General features: G+C 41.0%; 1 protein-coding gene across 1 annotated transcript in view; it reads left to right on the forward strand.

Annotated features, from left to right (window-relative positions):
- The window catches only part of CLIC4 (chloride intracellular channel 4), a 53,418-nt gene continuing 31,690 nt past the window's right edge, over positions 1-21,728 (forward strand). The window contains exon 1 of the mRNA XM_077837979.1: positions 1-165. Coding sequence (XP_077694105.1) covers positions 94-165 — 72 coding nt within the window. The 5' untranslated portion in view covers positions 1-93. The remainder of the gene's footprint in view (positions 166-21,728) is intronic.

Raw genomic sequence — 21,728 nt, forward strand, 5'->3', positions numbered from 1 at the left:
CAGTCACTCAGTCGCTCGCAGGGCGGCGGCGTCTCTTGGTCCGGGCGCGGGGGGAGAGGAGCGAGCCGGCGCTGCCGGCCGGGCGGAGGGAGCATGGCGCTGTCGGTGCCGGTGAACGGGCTGAAGGAAGGTGACAAGGAGCCGCTCATCGAACTCTTCGTCAAGGTACGGGCGGCTGGGGGGGGCTCGCCCTCCCCCCCCGGGACCCCCCCTCAGTCTCCTTCGGCCCCAAGGAGACTGGCCAGCCCCCCGGGACCCCCCCCCCCAGCTTCCTCCAGCCCTAGGGAGACCGGCCAGCCCCCAGGGACCCCCCTTCAGCCCCCCCAGCTTCCTCCAGCCGCCCCCCGGGATCCCCCCTCAGTCCCCTCCTGGGACCCCCCCCAGCTTCCTCCAGCCCCAGGGAGACCAGCCGCCCCCCGGGATCCTCCCTCAGTCCCCTCCTGGGACCCCACCCAGCCCACTCTGGCCCGCCCCCCCCTTCCCTGAGCGCCAAGTCTGAATTCCCCCTCCCCCACCCCGGACTCGGTGATTCACCCCCAACCCCCCCCCCCGATAGCCCTCCCCTCCGGTACCCCCCCCCCGCCTTGAGGGAGCCGCAGTGGCCAGCGCCGGTGAGTCCCGCTCCGCTCACCCATCCCTGGGCGGCTCCCTCTGGGCAGCGCTAGGCTCCGAGCGGGGAATTCCCCCGCGTCCCGCCTTTGGGCGAGGCCTCCGCCTCCCCCTCCCCGTGGGTTTTCCCGTTGCCGCCTTTCTCCTCTCCCCCCCAACATCCTCCTCCTTCGCCCAGGGTCTCCCTCGCCATGCCGGCCGGGCTGGGGCTGGATGCACACGGGCTCGCTGTATAAAGGGATCAGAGTTTAGAGGGGGAAAGGGTTTTTTGTTTTTTTTTTTTGGATGAAACTCCCCGGATCTCTGGAGTGGGAGAGAGGAAACGGCCCCAAGAGAGGAGAGAACTTCAGTCTTTAGAGGTCCCTTATTAATGCGCCCCCCCTTTGTTGCAAATGTAACTTTATTTTGTGGTTTTCATGGAACCCCTCCCTCCCCCCGGAGTCAATAATCAAATTAGTTCTATCTCAGCCCCTTACTGAAGCGGCACAGAGAAGAGATGTCTTCAGCTGGGATTTGAAAAAAGAGATGGAGAGCCGACGCTAGGGCATCTGAAGTCATGCTCTGGTGAAATCATTGTGTTATGCAGACAGTGAATAATCTGTTACTCACCCGTTCTTGGTGTGAAAAGTGGCACGTGAATTTCTTTTGTTTTTACTTAATTTCCTCAAAGCCTTTTCTTAAATCTGCAAGATACTTTTGTCCTCAGTGGCTGCAGGTAATGCCCTCCTTCCTGCATGCAGGGCTGGAGACAACTGGAGACAGGGCACTCTCTGCAGTCTTCAATTTAAAAAAGAGGGTGTGTCCCAATTTGTGAAATTTTCCTGGGAAGTGGAAGCTACAAACATAAAGGTCTTGAAGCTGTGACCTGCAGTAAATATGTACATATAGTTAGCAAATGATAATACAAACCACAGACATATTTGAAGATACTAAGAATATGTACATACTTTACAGAAAAATTGTCCAAACAGGGAAGAGCTAGCAGTTGTTGCTATTATAATTTCTTCATAGCAGACAATGTGCTCAACATTGAAATGGCAAGGAATAGCTTCTATGCTCCATATGTCAGTGCCTCACAAGTGCACCACAGTTCACCTCCCTACACTTTGTTGGAATAAGTTGGAATATCCGGGAACATTAATAAGCTTTTGCTCCTGTGCAACAATTTAACTATTTTGACTGAAACATAATAGGCCTTTAAATACACAACTAATTTTTCTTCCAGACAAGGAGAGAAGTGTGTGGTGTTGCACTGTATTTGCATTTATCATAAAATAATGCAAATGCCATATGGTTCTCAAATGTGTTGTATTTGTATGATGTAAAATCTTGGTTCCTCTGGGGCTCTTTGGTGATGCAACAGCATCATCCTTTCTGCTTCAAAGGGGGGAAGACAATTCGGGGGGAAGTGGGGAATAAGTAGCAATTTTTTTTGTTTACCCATAGGTTAAATTCATCAAGGGAAAAATGCCTCGGGGGACTCACTTTTTAAAAACCGTTTTTAACGCTTCAGATGAGGTTTCTGTCCACTGCCAAGAGAGGATAATGCAAGATTCTTAGTCTCTTTTTTGGAAACTGCTTATATCAGCCACAGGGATAGAGTTGAGGAGTTAAAGCTTCCACCAAGACCTTCTTGAGTTTGCGCTGAAGTTAAGTGGCCCACTTTAAAAAGAAAAAAAGAAAAGCTAAGATCTTTCCATTATTTAAAAGTTTGTATCAAGTCTGTACCAGAGGATATACCAGTAACCACCCAGAGAAGACACTGCAGCAGAGCATTCCTGTTTCGTTTGCCCTTTTTGTTCAAAATATTTTAAATCATAGAAGCACAGTTCACATGGTGACAATAAAACAGTAAAATATAGATAATTCCAATTTGAAATGTTAGTCACAACTGTCTGTAATGTTTATTTAATATTATAATAGCACCCAGAGGTCTCAATGAGGATTTGAGCCCTATTGTGCCAGGTAAACCTATGAAATTATTGAAAATATCACCCTAAGTCACTGACTATGGTGGACTTATGCTTCTAAGTCACTGAGGTGCTTTTGAAAATTCAACCCGATAGCGTCTGTCCTGAAGAACTTCAGTCAAAAACAAATGGAATATGAAAAGTGTTGGAAGAGGGATAAAGCCAAATATATACATATCTGTGTATGTATTTCTTGAGATTTATATTGTTGCATCCATCTGCTACTCTGGGTGACTTTGACAAATAACAATACAACAGAAATAGCAGCAAATTTCCATAAAAATCCCCAGTGAAACTTTATCTCTGTCATGACCCAATAGATGGGCCTTTCCCTACCAAATGTGTGTCAACTATAAACAGTTGCCTTCAACAGGTCCCGACCACATCAGTCCTGTCTTTGCATTTTTTCTGATAAATTGGCCCATTACATATTTATATAATTATCTATATCTACCCTACTCTCCATTATTAATTGTCTGGTTTCTTATAGACTTCAGGGCAGAGACGGGTCTTGAGGTGGGGTTTGAAGGAGAAGAGGGAAGTGACCTTGCGGATCTGGTTAAGGAGGGCAACCCATGCATAAGGGGTTATGAAAGAAGGCACAGAAATGTTTGCATGTAGGACATGTTGGTTGTTCTATAATCAGGTACCAAGAAGGATGCTGGACCCCTTAAGGGAACTTACTGTTCCTCTTCCATTATCCTGTTTCATTCCATAGTGTTATATGTATATGGAATACATGTGTGCTATTTTACAGAGTTTTTTGGCATGAATTTGGAATGACCGCATCAAGGGCTATACATGAGTATTGCCTACCACTAGGAATCTCTCCTTCTCAATTTTATGAAATTACCATCTCACAACTCCCAGCAGGGGGTATGATATCTGCCTTTAAAGTCAAGTCCTCAGACCTGAAGAAGAGCTCTGTGTCGCTCCAGATCTTGTGTATGTCACCAACAGAAGTTGGTTAAATAAAAGAAATTACTTCATCCATCTTGTCACTTTAAAGTCAGGATCAGCTTTTTTTAAAACAAACAAAAAAGCTAGTAACTGGTCCAGGGCATTATCTTGCCCTTCCTGATGTTTTTTAGGTCAGGGAAATCTTAGAGGAAGATCCTGCATTTGTAGGGAGAGAAGGAAAAGTTTTTTCTGGCAACTTGATTAAAAGGCCATTTCCACTTCCTATGCTCTGTAACCTATCCCGCATTGTGCTTAAATCACTCTGGGAACAATAGTCTGTCACTCAGTTATTGTTGAGTGGGGAGCCAGCTGGTAGGAAATAGCAGGACTATTAAGGTGGTCATTTCCATACAAGCTAACATCAAATAAAATAGAACGTTTAAAATAAGACACCTATTAGTTTTTAGTTTAACCTCAATGGCAAGCCAATTTGGTGTTGTAGTCAGGCATTATGTTCCATAACCAGGGAGCACGGTGTATATGTTCCAGTTAATCAGAAGATGCAGCCCCATGTGTGTGGAATAGGTTAAAAAACATTAGGACATTGTCTGCAGTCAGTTAATGAATGTAAAACCAAAAGATAGCATTGAATAGGGAACCTAGATAATCAGTTTCCAAAGTGAATACTACAATCTTTTGCTCAACCTGTGCACAGTGAGGCTTTTAAAATAGAGGTAATGTAATGGAAAGACTCTGACCAAGCAAGAAGTCTGGCTCATGAAGTCTTTGCCAAATGACCTGCATACACAGGATTGCAGGAGCTGGACTGAAATAAAATACAGGTATGGATTAAAGTTTCAGAAATCTATGAAGCATTAGTCAGTCTGGCTATATTCCCAAAATTTAGGTCTTAAAACCATCTTACTGGGTTGTGATCAGTGACAGAACTGTCTAGAGGAAAATGTGTGCACATGGTTCGCTTTCAATCATGTACAACTGTAAAAAGCTGTTAGAACAATCAAAACAATTTGACGGTTCCTCTCAAGGCAGTATTTATACTGGGGGCTGTAATTCATATTTGTATTTTCTGTGCTGAGGCATATTTGAAAAGTAAGCACTAGATGTAGAGATAGGAAAACAGTTTCTGTTGTACAAAGCTATTGATGTGATGTGCGAAGAGTAATGTATGGTGTTGCTTGTGGAATTTATGCTGGTGGTCTCTGGTAATGAATAATTTTAGTATTTGTATAATTTGTCTTTCATTAACCCCGCTGGTGGGCTGCCTGCAGCCCATTTTAACTTATAAATGCAAATGTTTGCTAAGTCTTTCTTTACGAGCTGATTTGGAGGAACTAGTGATGTATCTCATTCCTCATGTGCTTTCAGGGTAGCTTCCTAGCATGTTCACGTGAATTATTGATAAGAGAGGCCTGCTTCCATTGTCTAACAGGAATGTTTTTAAAAGACCCAAGTGGCATCTTACAGTAATGAAGACTGAAATGTAACGAGCATGGGGTATCACACATAGCAACTCAGGCAATGTGATTTGATTAGAGCTCTTATAAAGCAGCCTCTGGTAATTGCAGTTCAGTTTGTCTTGTCTGGATTTTACTTTTTTCTTTCTTTCTTTTTTTTAAGTGTTGGGTTAATGTTTCTTTAGTCAAATAAAAGCACTCATCTGTGAAACCTGATGACAGAGTACACAAAACTGTAGGGTTTGTTTAAGATGGCATGCAAAAGAGCTGTGGATGAAGGTTGCCCAACAGCAGGGTGAAAACAGAGCACATCAGTATTCCCAGACAGTTTAGGAAAGGAGGGGAATGCCATATTACACTGAAACTACAGGGAGCATTTGAGAAGGTAAATTATAGGTAGCCAGATTGGGGCTAACATCCTTACTCCTGAAAAAAAGTGCTATGGGATCTTTAATAACTGTGAGTGCCAAAGACCTTGGGTTTGTCATATGTGTAAGAGCGCCTCTAGCAGCAAATGCCCCATGTTGAAGCATTGGTTCAGTGCTGAGTGAGAGGGAGGAATACACTGAATTGCCAATGTTCAGTGTTTTCTCTTTTGCCTTCTAGTCACATTTTGACAAGGCCCATCCCTAGTTCATTTAATATCTTACATCTCATGGGTGGTATGATAGCTGTATATTGATTGTAACAGGTCACCCTTCAAACTGCGTCATTGCCATACTTGTTTGCTTTGACAGCAAAACCATGCAATCAAAACAAGACCCAGTCAGTAAATAAGCAATGTCCTAAGAAGATGATCTTGTCGGGGTGGTTCGTCACAAGGTAATCTCATTAGACACAGTCATTTCTCTAGGTACAGTATTCTCAGCAAAGGATAATCTTGTAATAACCTCTGCACCTGAAAATTTTCTCACCCTACATCTGAAATACATTTGGTGTAAAGATAAACATTGTGTTATGGGTAACAAACATCTTGTTGTTCCTCTCCACCTGGTGATCCTTTTCTTTGTCTGCTTTTATTTGTGGGGCAGGTGGGGAGTGGTTTCCCAGTGTTTGAGAGCAAATATTGGCAAAGCATAAGTGATTCTTTATACACTGAGGATTAAATGTCTTGCATGTCCTCAAAGGCAATTGATTATAATGAATCATACATTAGAAACTGGCATTGGACTTCTTCCCCTTCTTTGGTCAGGCAAATCATATTTCTTTAAAAACTGTCGTTTGCTTTGGAGGAGGTATTAGTGCTCATAACCATAAACCCCATTGTTTTCTCATCTGCATCTGTTTTCTAATATCTTTTTTTTTAACAACAAAAAAAGGAGAGCTGTGATACTTGGTACAATATTCAGCTTTTTTCAAAAAGTTTCAAGTTTCAACATTAAGTTCTGTCTAATGTTTAACCAGCAGAAAACAGGATTAAAAACTTGGAACAATTAACCATTAATAATGGTTACACATGTGAATTAGCTTCTCTTCGACTGGAGGTCACTTGCAACATTTTGCTGAATTTCTGTTGTACTTGTTTTAACCAATAATTCTATTTCTGGTAGGTATTCCCCTTTAATGCTATAATTAATGTTTAGGCAGTTCCATTTATGAACATCTTAGCTTTTTCAAGTTTAAAATCTGCATTTAGTTTCTCAAGGGAGCCTCTGTTTCACTTTGCAACTGGAAGATGTCTGACAGTACACTGATTTCCCCCCAGTGCTGAGAGCATTGGCTGTGTGTGGATTTGAACCCATTTGTCTTCTGGCCCAAAATCAAGTGCTACAAATAGGACCATGCTGATATCTACAGTATATCTTGTGAGGAAAACAGACTTTTGCTTTGACATCCTCTGAAGACGCTGTAACAGTTTACACCATAAACACTTTATATGAACATGGCGACTGCCAAGAAAACCCTCTTCAGATGGGAAGCATCTCACCCTGTGTATTGGGAGCTTTATTAGTACTGTATAAGCAATAAAGGGGGGGAAAATGAAAAGCTTTTGTGTACACAAACCTTGTGACTATTTTGACACCCAGTAGAACAAAGAGTTTCAGCACATCAACCTAATAGAGATCAGTAAACAGAAAAGCACATCAAAGGCTATGGCAGACTGAATCCATTGATGTTTGAGATGCATTTTTTTAACGTCATTGTCCCTAATCATAAGTATATTAGGGAATGCACAGAATCATGGGAATATAGTACTTATGAATGCGACATCAGAGGTCGAATGTAAGTATTTGAGAAGGTGACGCTAGCTGACTGCTGGAAAGTAGCACACTTGTGAGGAATGTTTGTGTAAACTCATGAGTTACCCTTAGAAGTGAGTGGGAGAGTCCATAGTTTCAGATAATCTTTCATTGACAGTACCCTGAAGACAGTACTGTATTAGCATCCTAAGAAGTTAGGCTGCAAGGGTAATGATTACCTGAAGTGACTCAAGGTCGCTGTCGAGTACAGCAGAGGTTCTCAACCTTTTTCTTTCTGAGCCCCCCCCCCCACCCCCAACATGCTATAAACTCCACAGCCCACCTGTGCTACAAATACTATTTTTCTGCATATAAAAGCCAGGACTAGCATTAGGGGATAGGAAGCAGGGCGATTGCCTGGGGTCCCATGCCACAGGGGGCCCAGTGAAACTAAGTTGCTCAGGCTTCAGCTTCAGCCCTGGTGGCAGGATTCTGGGCCCCAAGCTTCAGCAGTGGGGCTTTGGTTTTCTGCCCTGGGTCCCAGCATATGTAATGCCAGCCCTGCTTGGTGGACCCCCAGAAACTTGCGGTCCCCCCAGGGGCCCTGGACCGCTGGTTGAGAACCAGAGCAGTGCAGGATAGCGAGCATAAACTAACTTGTGGAGGAGGCAGTCAGACTACCTGATGGAAGAAACAGTTCTCCTTATAAGAATAGTTGGAATGACGATTCCTTTTTTTCCTTTGCATACTTATCCCCAGGGTGGACAGAGAAGAAAATTCCCCGTTCTCTACAGCTAGCTTTTCACATCTCCGCTGCAGGCCTTTCTTGGTGTTTTGTCCCCAGTGTCTCAGACCTTGTTCAGAGACTGGAAGTAGCTTATGTCAGACAGCTATATGAATCGAATACACTAGCCATGCATAGGCTGAGTTGGAATGAACTAGCAAAGAGAGTTCTACTACAACAAAAAGGGAGATGCAGAACCTAATTTCTTTACCTAGACCCATGAGCTGAGTGCTTCTCATTCTCCAGAGAAGGCGCGAGCTCTGAGTTGCATTTCATTATAACATCTGCGTCTGTTAGTGCAGCTGCTAGTTAAATAGTAAGTTCTGTGCTTCTGAGACAGAATGACTTTTGTACTTCATGAGGTTGCATATTTGTTTAAAAAGTTTAACCCTTTCAAAAGGGGCAATTGGGGACTTGAATTTGTGTTAATATTTCTTGTTTGGTTGGCTTGTGAGAATTTACTCATGGGTTCATAGACACATTTTTACAACCCGGACGACAATTATGACACCTAGCTTGACATGCAAAACACAAGCCATAGAATTTCACCTAATGATTCCTGCATCAAGCCCATAAATCCTGATTGAGCTAAACACATCTTTTAGAAGGATATTTAATCTTAAAATGAAGTCTGAGTGGAACTTGTATACCTGTCAGTAACTGGTATGTTTTTTTGGGTAGAGGTTCTCTATATCAACCAGTCCCCTGTAATTGAGGTTGGCTGCATTCAACTTTTTCTGGAGGTTGTTGGCCTTTTGTCCTGGATTATCCAAAGAGGGTCACTTGAGCAATGTAGGGGCGGTGTTCTGGGCCAAAACATATGGCTTTCATGGTACTCTCACTCTGTTGGACTAGGGAGTGAAGGACTGAGCTTGGACCAAGGATATAGGTGAAACTAAACTGAGTTAGTAATTTTTTTTTTGGATGCCCTACTGCAGCAAGATCTCTGTCGGGGGACAGTTTGCACAGAAAACTGATGTAAATCTATATTTGTAACAAAACCCAACTTATTTGTAAAGCACTTTGATGATGGGAAAACATATAAAGTGATCTTTATTAATAGGTTTTATTTACAAAGTTTTTCTTGGAGCTACTCAGAAACTGTGAATAAACTTAATTTGTAAAATTGCTCCGATTTGATCTATTCCACCCTTGAAACACTTAGTACTCAAAAAGGCAGTCCACTTATATTGTGCTGATCACAGTGGTATCGGAGTGCCTGAACATATTCTTGATCTTCAGGAAACTTCCTGATTAACTTTCATACTTCTGTGACTTCAGGCAGAAATTTAGTCTTTGGTTCTGTTAAACTCCTTTATCGGTCTCTTGCTAAAGAGGAGAGTAGCTATAAAACTTAGGTTGAATATCTTCCATTTCAAGTAAAAATTTGCTGTTGTGGCACAGTCTGATTTCAGTGTGTAGAATGCTGCATTTGCTTATATTAAAGTTTAAAACATTAAACCAAACTCCACATTAATTACAAGGCTCTTTGTGTTGCAGTGTTTTAAAGAGACCAAACTTAATCTTTGTATTGTTGGCTAGACAAAGGGCCAAGGGGCCTTCTTTATGCAAGGAAAGGAAATGGTTTTCAGTTCTGTAGTTTAAATGTCCATATTAGGTATAAACTAAATATAGGAGTGTAACCCAGGAGTGAAGTCACATCTGTATAATTTCATGAGAAGACCTAATGAGATCAGTCAGTGCTACTGGATCGGCTTCAGATTCCTTCCCCTCCTCCTTTTATATTTTTGGCTCTGTTAAAATATTACCAGATTGGCAAGGGCCTGTTGGTCTGCATGTTGAGCTTCCTTTATTTAAAGGAAATAGTTTCTACAAAGAATCAGTATGGCTATAGAGAAGTTCAACAAATGCAAGTGTATTAAAAAAAAAAACTTTCAGAGCTAGGCTATATTTCTCTCTAGCAGAACTGGCCATACAGATAATTGTTTTAATGATGGGTTTGAGGTGTATTCGCTCCCAGTAGATGAGAAATAGGTTTGCCATAATCTATTCTAAGGCGAGTAGAGTGCATGCAGATGCTGAAGATATGATTGCAGATTTCCATCTCGAAAAGATGGCTCCAAATGAATCTACTAGTGTGCCGGCTGTTTAAAAAAGAGCTTTGTCAACTAAGATGCTGCTGTTTTCCCCCTACAGATATGGAAAACTCCAGAGCATGTGCAGTGTCAGTGCTTCATTTTGATTGGCTTTAACAGCTTGAATTATTTTTTTCACATGCACATTCCTGATATGAAGCATAAGGCAACTGTGAGACTTTGGAATCCTATTGTTTAGTCATATTCTTCTGGCTTTATCAGAATATCAGACCCCTCAACTTTCTACTTTTGCCTAGCGTTATGACATTAAGTGTCACCTGAGCACTCCCCATTGCCTATAACTCTCCTGATCCACGAGGATTATAATTATGAAAACAGTTTAACATAACAACTTGAATGACTTGAACTTATATTTTGTTTGAACAAAAATTGCTCTTCCAGGAGTTTTTGCCTTCTGTGCTTTGTTTTTACCATTCCACTCCACTAATTTACCCAACTTTTTCCCCTTAATTTATAGATTAGTTTACAAAATACTCAGAAGTTTTTTTGCATTACTCTGCACACCTACCAAGTTATGAACCTTTAACTGTCAACTTTATTCATGTTTCTGAAGTCCAGTGGCTGGGGATATGATTCTTTCTACTACAGTTTTATGAGCCATTGCTGTATTTTGTGAGGAGGCCAGGCCAAAGCTAGGGAGTAGGTCTGTTGTGCTGTAGCCAGAGCACATGCTGTACCCTACCAAACTTAAGGGAGGGGGGGAAAAGCTCTCACAATAGCTGTTCCAAGCTCTTGTGCTAAGTATGCAAGTTTGAATTCCAAGCACTTTGTTGAACAAACTCACCAGAGTGCAGTTAACTTTGTACTTAGATTTCCACTAAAATATTGTAACATTTTATGTCAACCTATTACACACAGTGGATTTTAGTCAGTTTTATCACATATTACTTTATTCTTTTGTAACAAAAGCCTGGCTCATTTTCTCAGAGAATTTGCACTCAACAAGTAGAGATTGCCGAGGAGAGACACCAGTAGAATATCTGATGTGCCAGTTTTTCATGCCATTACTTAATAGGTGTTGTGGCAAGGCAAGAAAACTTCATGCATGTGGAATATTCCACACAATCCAAGCTTTTATTCATGTGATTACATTCCTTTGTCCACTGAAGGACTGACCTGTATGTAATGTAGATTTTGACCTGACCACTTAGCTGATTCCCATAAGGATGAGTTCCTGATGAATAACAAAATAAGAACAACTTATATATTTTAATATCCTGCCATGAAAACCTCAGATTTTTTTTAACAGAATTGCACTTTGAGAATTGGGTAATGGCAAACATAATTCTTCTGGAACCATAAAAAAAGTCTCACCTTTCCTTTCTTGTAGAGCTCTAAGGAACTAAAGACAGTAAGTAATTGCATCATCAATTCTGGTTCATACTGGTTACTAGTACAATAATATCTCTTTGTATTGTGGTGGTTTATTTGAAAGGTGTAATGTTGGGTTTAAGGTGGAGATTCCTATCCCTGCATTGGTGATAGTTAAGTACAGAGAGGGAGGGGTAGTTCACTCCATTCTTTCCTTTGTTTTTGAGGTTACACAGAAGAATACCAACTGATGTGGCCAGGGATTACTTAAAAAGATCACCAACTAATTTCATGTAGGACCACCAGAGTGTCATCAGGCAGCAATAATCTTTTGTCACTTCTTACCTAGGCCAGGTTTCAGCTAATAACTTGTAAGAGAAATGTTCCAGATCCTGTTGTCAATCTTTTGAGCCTTTCAGTCCCTCTCACTTCCCTTCCAGTTTCACTGAATCAATACAAAATTCTGCTACAGTCTGGTTAATGTACTTTTATTAGCCCTACTATAACTTCTGGTTATCAGATTTGCCCATTTTTTGTTTTCATTTTGATAGGTCTGCCTAAAAAGGCTCTGGATATTTGAGACTTGCCCAAAGTTACTTTTGATGATCTTTGCTATACAGATAAGAATTCTCACTTTTGAGATTGAAGAATACCTTATATCAATTTAGCTTAAGGCAATAAGGAATTAATTTATATGGAATTAACTTAAGTCACTCTTAAATTGACTTAAGTGCCCAAACAAGGGGGTTGCTCTGACTTAACTAAATTGATACAAGTTTTGTGTGTAGAGGAGGCTATAGTCTAGCTGCTGTAGATTCATTCATTCATTCCTTGGTGTGTTTCCTCTGAAGTTGCAGAAGGAGAAAGCTATAGAAGTGACTGTAAATATGCTAGTTCTCCTATTTGGAAACTCTTGAAGTAAATGTTTGTTTCCCTTCACTCTTGTAAGGGTTTTTTGGGTAAAATTGGCCTGAGAATAATACATACCTGTAGCTACTAATTTTGTCCTTTCTTATATAAATTAGATTTCAATTTTGGAAATATTTCATTTTCTGAATACTAAACCAGTTTGTGTTCCTCAGTAACTGGTAATGTAGGATGCGTTTAGTGTATAATTATACTGCTCTGGTTCTTTTAATAGAAAATAGGACTTTGGAGGAAATGGCATAACGTAGTGGCACTGCCCTTCCTGCATTGGCAATAGTCTGTAATATGCTCTGGGTATGTCTGCCCAGGAAAAGGAATATGGTGGGCAGAGGTAAATTTGAAGAATTAGATATTTAAAGCTCTCACATAGTAAGTTATTTTACACAACTTCCAGAGTTTAATATTAGGCATTTCAGTAGGATATGTTTCCAAACATCTATACACCCAGACTTTTTTTTTTTTTAATGTTTATTGGTTCTTTTTCAAATAGCTCTGATGCGGCAAAGGAAGACAAGAAACCCAGATTGCTTCATCGGACCTGCAGTGTGAATCTGAGAGCTCAATTTTTGCCCTAAACTTGTTAGTTATAACTGTACTCTGTGCTTAGAATTTTGTGGATTGAGCTGAGAATACATATAAAGCTTTCTGTACTAGATACCGGAAACAGACCTGAGTGTGCTTAGACACAGTCTCACTAAATATTTATATAAGCACAAATCTCCTGTGGTTTTTCTTGATTTCTGCTTAATATTTAGTTAATCAAACTGCTGTATTTTTATGCTTTTATAGAAGTTTTCAGATATTCCGCATCTTGAAACTGAGATTTGCCTTTGTTTGGTCTGATTTTGCTGAGAGTCTCCCATTGGTTAATTTGCCCTCAAGAGATAAACAACTTTGGTCCTAAGCAGTTGCTGAATGTGTCTTATCTATGGACAAAAGATATCAGAGGAATGAGTTTTGGATCTCATAAACATGACAGACGTGTACTGCAGGAAGCTTCCCAAACTGGAACAAAGAAATGTAAACAGCATAAACTATTTAGTGAATGTTTTGATTTTACCAAATCTTAGCTCTAATACCCTGCCACACAGAGGTTATGAAGAACGCTGGCTTAGAGGGAAATGTTCTGAAATGTGTTCTGTTCTATCCCCATATGATTGGTTCTTGTAGATGTACTACTTTCTTCTTCATGTTAAGATCCACGTAGCTCTTACAGGTTTCAGAGTAGCAGCTATGTTAGTCTGTATCCGCAAAAAGAAAAGGAGGACTTGTGGCATCTTGGAGACTAACCAATTTATTTGAGCATAAGCTTTCGTGAGCTATAGCTCACTTACAGTGAATAATACTTCAGCCTGCTTGCAGCTTGGGAGTAGAACTGTCAGTCACAGTCACCAGTTGAGTGACCTGTTCTTTCCCCACCCTACCCCTTATCTGCCTCCACAGCAGTGGGCCAGTTCTTTTTTTGAGGGAAAATTCCAAATTCGAGTTAAAATTTCTGACTTTTTGTGCTGGATGTGTCTAATTCCCAGCTGTCTCTCTGGACTAGGTTTGCTTTTTGGGCAGACTTTCCCCTCACCTCTGCTTCCCCTTCAGAGCTGTTTCCATGGCAGGCTTCAAGGAAAGAGTTAGGCTGAGCAAAGCTAGAGGCAAAAGGAACGGTCTGTCTCCTGTTTCACCCCTTTATCGACTGCCTCATTGGGGAGCTTCGCTGGGTGCGGGGGGAAGATTGCAGTAATTGGGTCTCCTTGGCCCTGCTCCCTGAGGCAGGAAAGGAGGTAGGCAGGATGTTGCCAATGACTATTTCCCTAACTAGAGCACAGTACCTCCCTGAAAAATTAATTACAAAGATCTTAAAAGTGGGGAGGGCTGTTCTGAAATGAATGTGGGTGGGAAGTTAATATCACACTGTAGAAGCCACCATTACAAAGGTGCAGTGGTGGGATCCTCAAAAGGTTGTTGTTGCACAGATACTGAAATACAACGGGCTCACTCCAAAGTGATTCCTTTAGAGAGATTTGCTCATTAGCAATTGATTTAACTCGAAAGAATCACACTTCCATTTGTTAATGGTTTGCCTGCAGTTGGCTTCTCTAGCTCTGTGTTACACCCATACATATAAGGAACAGAACATCTGCGATGGAGAGAGGTGAGTGGAAAACGGGCTAACAGTGCTTTCGGTAAAGTGGATCTAAAATAGACAGCTTCAATTTTAGAATTTGAATGACTCAACTGCTCCATTTCAGTGCATCTTGGAGACACACAACTTAGATGTTCTGAGTTCTTGTATTATAGCAGGACCTGCATCTACCACTGTTGTTAAGGGCTTGCCAGTGTTCTGATTACCAGTTCAGTAACTAATATAAGTTCACAGTAACTCTGCAGTAAAACATATTTGCTCTAGGCTGAAACTTGGCAAGAAGATCTTTATGGCATTCCGAGAAGTCTCTGCCTTGTGAAATGAAGTCTTGCTGGCTGTTAGCTCTGTGTGTGGACTAGGCCTCTTTGTTGTCCTGACCTTCAGTTTTTCTCTTGCATATTATGGCAAGGAATTCTTTCAGGCTCTCAGCAATATCAACTTCGTTGGTCACTAGCTTCCCACTTTTCAGAGTGGTAGCCGTGTTAGTCTGTACTGTATCAGCAAAAAGAAAAAGGACTACTTGTGGCACCTTAGAGACTAACAAATTTATTTGGGCATAACCCCCATCTTTTCATGGTGTGTGTGTATCTATATCTATCTGCCTACTGTATTTTCCACTCCATGCAAAGTGCAGAGTCCAAAGAAAATCCTGGAAATATGCAAGTTAATTGTGAGCAAGTGGGAGCATTGCATGTTGGATTCAGAATACATTTTGCTTTCCTGAACTGCCACTGTAATTGGACACTTGGGTTTTTTGGATGACACTGCATTAATATTTTAGACAGAGCACTTTCATCTTGAAGTGATCCTAAAACTATTCACAGTGCATATAATGTCACTGAGATTCAGCCATTTCTCAGCAGAGAACAACAAATAACTGGCACACAGCATGCTGCACAACAGTAGGGACATGGGACATTTTGGTCAGTGCTATAGCAAACGCTTAATCTTATATAGTTCTTGCATGGACACTAGTTTTTATGTTTTATCTGAAAGACTCACATGGTTAACTATATGGAACTCTATTTATACAGCTTGGTAAGATAAAGGTCCAAGTTGGATTTGAACCAGTAGTACTGGACAGTTTTAGGTATTTGTGTATGGACCTCTAAACCAATCTTTCATACCCTTTCATCTCTCTGTGGGATTTTTCAAAAAGCTGCATACATTTTTCCCCTCTGATCACTTCATGAATTACCTCACTAATCCGTCTAAAACTGCTTCTCCATCTATAATCCTATGTGGATCCAGTGTTTTATTTAACTTTTTTGTGGGTAAACTTACTGCTCATGAAGTTCAAGCTAACTCTGCTAGCATGCCCAGTACCTGGTGCATCATGCTGGTGTCCTCATAACTTCTCTAGTATATTTCTATCCTGACTGGCAACATCTCTGCTGTCCCAGTATTGCAGAGCCCAGGTTTTCTTCCTGCTCTGTTTAGTCATTTGTGTGACATCAGTCTCCAGAGGTGAAACTTATTGAGTCCTCAAATCCATTTAAATTTTTTATTCAAGGGGCAGGGAGTTCTCTCACTAATGTATCCAGCAGCCTCAGTATTCACCTTCTTTCACAATAGACTACTCAGATTTTTTTACTATTTTGCACCCCCAATCCCGCCCGCTTCTTCCAAACCTCATTTTCTCTACTCTCTGGCATATCAAATCTGGGAAAGTTTCCCTGGCTAGTTACTGATGAATTAGGAAATAATCCTGTGCAAGGTCTTCCAACATTCTGCCCTTTGCCTCAATTTTATTTACAGAGCCAGAGGCTGGGATATATTAAATATCCCACTGCATGCACTTTGACCTTATTATTTCTGCCTCATAGCGTGTCCCTGTTACTGATTTGCTATTTGAAACAATTCTACCTTGAGTCCAGAATTATACCCCAAATTTAATGATACTCTGGTTCCATAAGTTCCTCATTATGTTACATGGCCTTCAAACTCCTCCTGCATATTTCCACACTGCTCTTTTATATTCCAGTTCCTGTCCTGCTGAGCTGAAGAACCACATGCTATCCAGTTCTATTAAAAAAAAAAAAGGGGGGGGGGGGAGGGGAGGGGTAGGAATGGATATGAAGGGGAAAAATAAATCTAAGATATTTCACAGCTGAACATAAGCATAGCCATAGTGGATCAGGTCAGTGGTCCATCTAGCCCAGTATCCTGTCTCTCTCAGTGGCTTGTGCCAAGTGCCTCAGAGGGAATGAACAGAACAGGGCAATTTCAAGTGACCCATCCCGTCATCCAGTCCTAGCTTCTGAGCCAGCTGTCAGTGGAGTGGTAGATTTTTTTTTTTTTTTTCCCCCCAGCCAGCTTACCCTCTCATTTGGACCAAACTCTTTGACAGGGGAGCAGTCAGTAATTTAAAAAATGAAGCTGTGGGCTGTGATAGTCCTGGTTCTCATTGCCCTTTTAACAATGCCTGCTGATATATTTGCCCAATTGCTATAGTGTTTCTCCTGTTAGCTTTATTTTGGGGGGGGGGGCAGGGGAGCTAAAACTCTCCCTTCTACTTCCATTCTTTGGCTCTCTTGCTCCTCCTTTCTTCTATAAAATGATACCAAAAAAAATATTGCAGAGGTGGTTATAAAGACTTCGGCTATGATGTTTGAATACCCGTCCCTTTCTACTAAGATTTTACATACTATAGAGTATTTTAATGTACTCGTCAGTTACGTTATAAAGCGATTGAGCCTGTTTTGCCATTTTTTTCTAAACAGTGTTAAATTAGCACAGAAGCAACTTGAAGGAAATATAAAAATTTCTCTTCACAGAACTGTGCATCATCTACCATAATGAATCTGCTGTAGCTTGAAAAGTTTCTAGCTTAGTATCCAGGCTGTTGTCAGTGTCATCTCTTAAACTGGGCATGACTACATTGTAGTTCAGGGGCAAGGTTACACTTCGGGTGTCAGCAGCTTACCTTTCTTGACAAGATAAGTTTTTCGGAGCTAGTGATCCCTTAATCTTTAATGAGTAAAATATTCACTTGCAGGTGAAAAATGTCATGTTATCTGCACAACATGGGAGGTAAAAGATAACCCTTGCCTCTAATCTCTCTCACTGTACAAATGAAATGCCAAGGTGTGGTGACTCAGATTAATGGATGAGTGGAAAGAGTGCTGCAAGTATGAAGTTCTCCTAAACCTTTGTTAAAATTATTTGTGCAAAGTTAGGTCTGATTTGAAAGAAACACATATTTGTCCACTATCAATACAAACCCTACAATTGATGACACTGGCATGATTTAGTGATATCCATTAGAAATAGCCCTACATCATGGTTTTTCATTTATTACTTGCGTGATGATTCTGAGAGAGTCTTTACTAAAATTAGTTTTATGTTTGCCAGTTAAGTGACAAAGCATTAAATAAAAGATCAGATCTGTGCTAAATGATTCCAAGCAGATTATTATTCCTCCATTGCGTCTATATAAATCCATGGTATGCTCACATCTTGAATACTGTGTGCAGATGTGGTCGCCCCATCTCAAAAAATATATACTGGACTTGGAAATGGTTCAGAAAAGGTCAACAAAAATGATTAGGGGATAGAACAGCATCCGTATGATGAGAGATTAATAAGACTGGGACTTTTCAGCTTGGAAAAAGAGACAACTAAGGGGGTATGTTAGAGATCTATAAGATCATGACATGTGGAGAAAGTAAATAAGGAAGTGTTATTTACTTCTCAACACAAGAACTAGGGGTCACCAAATGAAATTAATAGACAGTGGGTTTAAAACAAACAAAAGGAAGTATTTTTTTCACACAATGCACAGTCAACTTGTGGAACTCCTTGCCAGAGGATGTTGTGTAGGCCAAGACTATACCAGGGTTAAAAAAAAACTACATAAATTCATGGAGGATAGGTCCATCAATGGCTATTAGCCAAGTTGGGCAGGGATGATGTCCCTACCCTCTCTTTGCCAGAAGCTGGGAATGGGCAATGGGATGGATCACTTGATTACCTGTTCTGATGCACCTGGTATTGGCCACTGTTGGAAGACAGGATACTGGGCTAGATGGACCTTTGGTCTGACCAAGCATGGCCATTCTTATGTAATTCAGCACAGAAATAAATCAACACTTAATATTTTCCTCCCTAATGTGAAGTGAATTGGTGGTACTTGGCTCACTGAAGCTGCCATAGAATGTTGCAGCGTGATCTCAGTTATGCATAATTTCATGGTGTCTTCGGCAAGCTAGTAAGTGTCATTGCATTTTATGGAGGTGGGGAGCAGTGGGCTTGATTTCAGATGTTAACTTAATGTGCTGAAATCCCTCTTTTCCTTACTTTTTCCCTCCCCACAAAATATAGTCTGGAGCAAAACTAGGGCATCTAGGCTTAACTCTATTAGTTAATTTTAGCATTGCAATTCCCTGTTTGAATAGGGAGGGAATATAGTCAAATGGTTAAAGCCACAGGGCTGAGAGCTGAATTCTGGTCTCTTCCTGGTTTTGCCACTGATCTGCTTTGTGACTAGAGTCATTTAACCTTGCCATGCCTCAATTTACCCATCTATAAAAAGATCTAGCTCACAGATTTGAGACTTCACTCTTGTTATTTGAAGTCCATAGGTGAGGTGCTACAGAATTCCAAACTACTGTTACATTGTTTCCCAGGATTATTGTTGTATTTCAGCACAACATCCTGTTGCAGTGGAGACAATCAGTACTTATTTAACAACTAAAATTATTTACCCAGGGATTCTCAACCTCTTTCTTTCTGAGACTGTCACCCCCCACCCCCAACATGCTATAAAAACGCCGTGGCCCAGCAGTACCACAACTGTTTTTCTGCATATAAAAGCCAGGGTCAGCGTTAGGGGGTAGCACACAGGACAATTGCCTGGGGCCCCACACCAGAGGGGGCCCTGCAATACTGAGTAGCTTAGGCTTCTGCTTCAGCCGTGGGTGGTAGGGCTTGGGGCCCTGGGCTGCAGTCCTGTGTGGTGGAGCTTTGGCTTTCTGCCCTGGGCCCTAGCGAGTCTAACACCAGTCATTCTTGGTGGACCCCCTGAAACATGCTCACAGCCTCCCGGGGGGCCCCGGACCCCTTGTTGAGAACCACTGATTTACACACCATATTTTGCAGTGCACTACAGAACATTTGCTTTGAGCACAAGTATCAATGTGCAGTTATGATGTAATGGTTTGAGGACTTTGCCGACTGTTAGAACTCTCCTACCAATGTTGTTCAGAGTGAAGCTAGTTTGACTGCCAGAATTGTTTACATGCTTTGTTTTTAATTATGGAAAGAAAAACTAACTAAAATTCAGATCTGTCTCAAAGTTTTGTCTTCAAAATACCACTTGAGTAGCTCCTCTTTTTTCTCATTGTAACAAATCGCACATGCCGTACCCCCAAAATATGTCAAACATCAGGCCTATGTAAAAATGGCCCTCTCATGCAAACAGTCACATAGCAAAATTCCTTAGCTCAACGGGACTGAAGCCAAAAGTTCCTTGGCATTCTTACTACATTCTTTCATTTTCCAGAATGTGCTCAGAATTTTTACTCCAAAATGTCCCAAGATTTTTAGTGTGTAGACAAAAACATGCATTCAATTTATAGCCCCTCCGTTGCAGATTTTTTAAAAAAATGGATCTAGATTTTATTTAAATCACAGGACGTTGTTTAATGGACTGTAATATTTCTCATCTGATTCGAATCATACAGAAAACCGAGACAAGCTAAGTGAAAGCAGATGCTATTGGAGTTAATTATTTATTTGAAAACTGCACTTGGGGTGGGAGAGGAAAGTGACTAATAGAAGTTAATACTGTATTTCTAATCTATTTCACCTTTTTTGGGTGGGAGCAGCCTCATAAGTTATATATTGTGCACTGCGATATCGTAGTAGCCATTAAATGTAACACTACCTAGAATGTTGCATCTGCTTTCTAAGAGCATGCTTATGAGTAAATATTTGAAATAATGATTGGAATAGTTTCAAATTTCCAAGATTTGCTTTGGTGCAGTTCAGTGGTTTTTAACTAAGATCCTTTTAACTAAGTTTTGGACCTGTGAGCTAGATATAAAAGCAGTCCTGCTTTGGGCTCCAAACTGACTAATCTTAGTTCTGTCCCCATGGTGATCTTATTAAACAAAACTATTTGCTGCACTTGAGATTTGTCTATTCCGGTTGCAGCTCTTGTAATCTTTCACTATCAGTGCATGAAATTCTACAGTGGAATTAAAACTGAAGTGATGGAAGACATGGCCTTCCATCCAGCACCAAGCTTCTTTGAAACAGTTCCAGTTTCACAGCTGATAAATTTTTAGAGATTGTGAGATATGAAATGCTTTACATCTGCAAGTCATTAACATTAAAATTCTTTTCTGCACCCTGTGAGTACATCATTTTGGAGCTGAATGTTACTACTCCTTTCTATCAGGCTGACAGGCAGCAGAGGCTGCCAAGGCTAATGGTTTCTTGGCACCTTTTCTTGAGCCGTAATTTCTCGCGCAGATTGACATTTTCATAGCCAATCCTTTGATTCTTTTTTTTTAATTTCAAAATCTCTTTGCTGTAAATGTTTTTTGCCGTTTTAAATTATCAGTTTTCAAACCTGGCCATTCTAGTTTGGTACACTTAGCAAACTGTGGCTTTTTCATCTCATTTCGAAGCACTTTACAAATCTTCTCAGCACACCTATGAGATAAACCTTACATTTTTGGCACAGAGGTGGAGTGACCTTGTCCAAAGTCACAAGTTGTATGGCACACAAATGAGCTTATGAGCCCTTACTCAGTCCCCTCTTGTAGTCATTAGACTAGCATATCATAGAATATCAGGGTTGGAAGGGACTTCAGGAGGTCATCTAGTCCAACCCCCTGCTCAAAGCAGGACCAATCCCCCAATTTTTGCCCCACATCCCTAAATGGTCCCCTCAAGGATTGAACTCACAACCCTGGGTTTAGTAGGCCAATGCTCAAATCCCTTCCTTATGTGAAGTGAGACTTAATTTTTTACAATGACCAAGTTAACTTGTGAAATAAAGTCCTGTACAGATGCTTGCCTGTTATGCATCAGAACTGTGTTTCTGCATCCTCAGAACGCCAGTTTGGAGCGATGGGATTTAACTAGCACTCCTGTATCTTGGACAGCCTTGAAGAAACTGCCAGTAGATGGTGGATTCAGTTACCTACACTGGGACTAGCATTCAGGCTAGGAATATGCTTCATCTGGTGGGAGGGATCTTCCATGCATTTAAGGCATGTAGGAAAGTCCAAGCGATTGCCTCATCTACTAGAGCCCAAGGTAAAGCTGTGTAATTGAAGGTTTTTCCCAGTCCACATATAGAGAAGGC

The sequence above is a fragment of the Eretmochelys imbricata genome, chromosome 19, assembly GCF_965152235.1.
Source record: "Eretmochelys imbricata isolate rEreImb1 chromosome 19, rEreImb1.hap1, whole genome shotgun sequence".
Taxonomy (NCBI): Eukaryota; Metazoa; Chordata; order Testudines; family Cheloniidae; genus Eretmochelys; species Eretmochelys imbricata.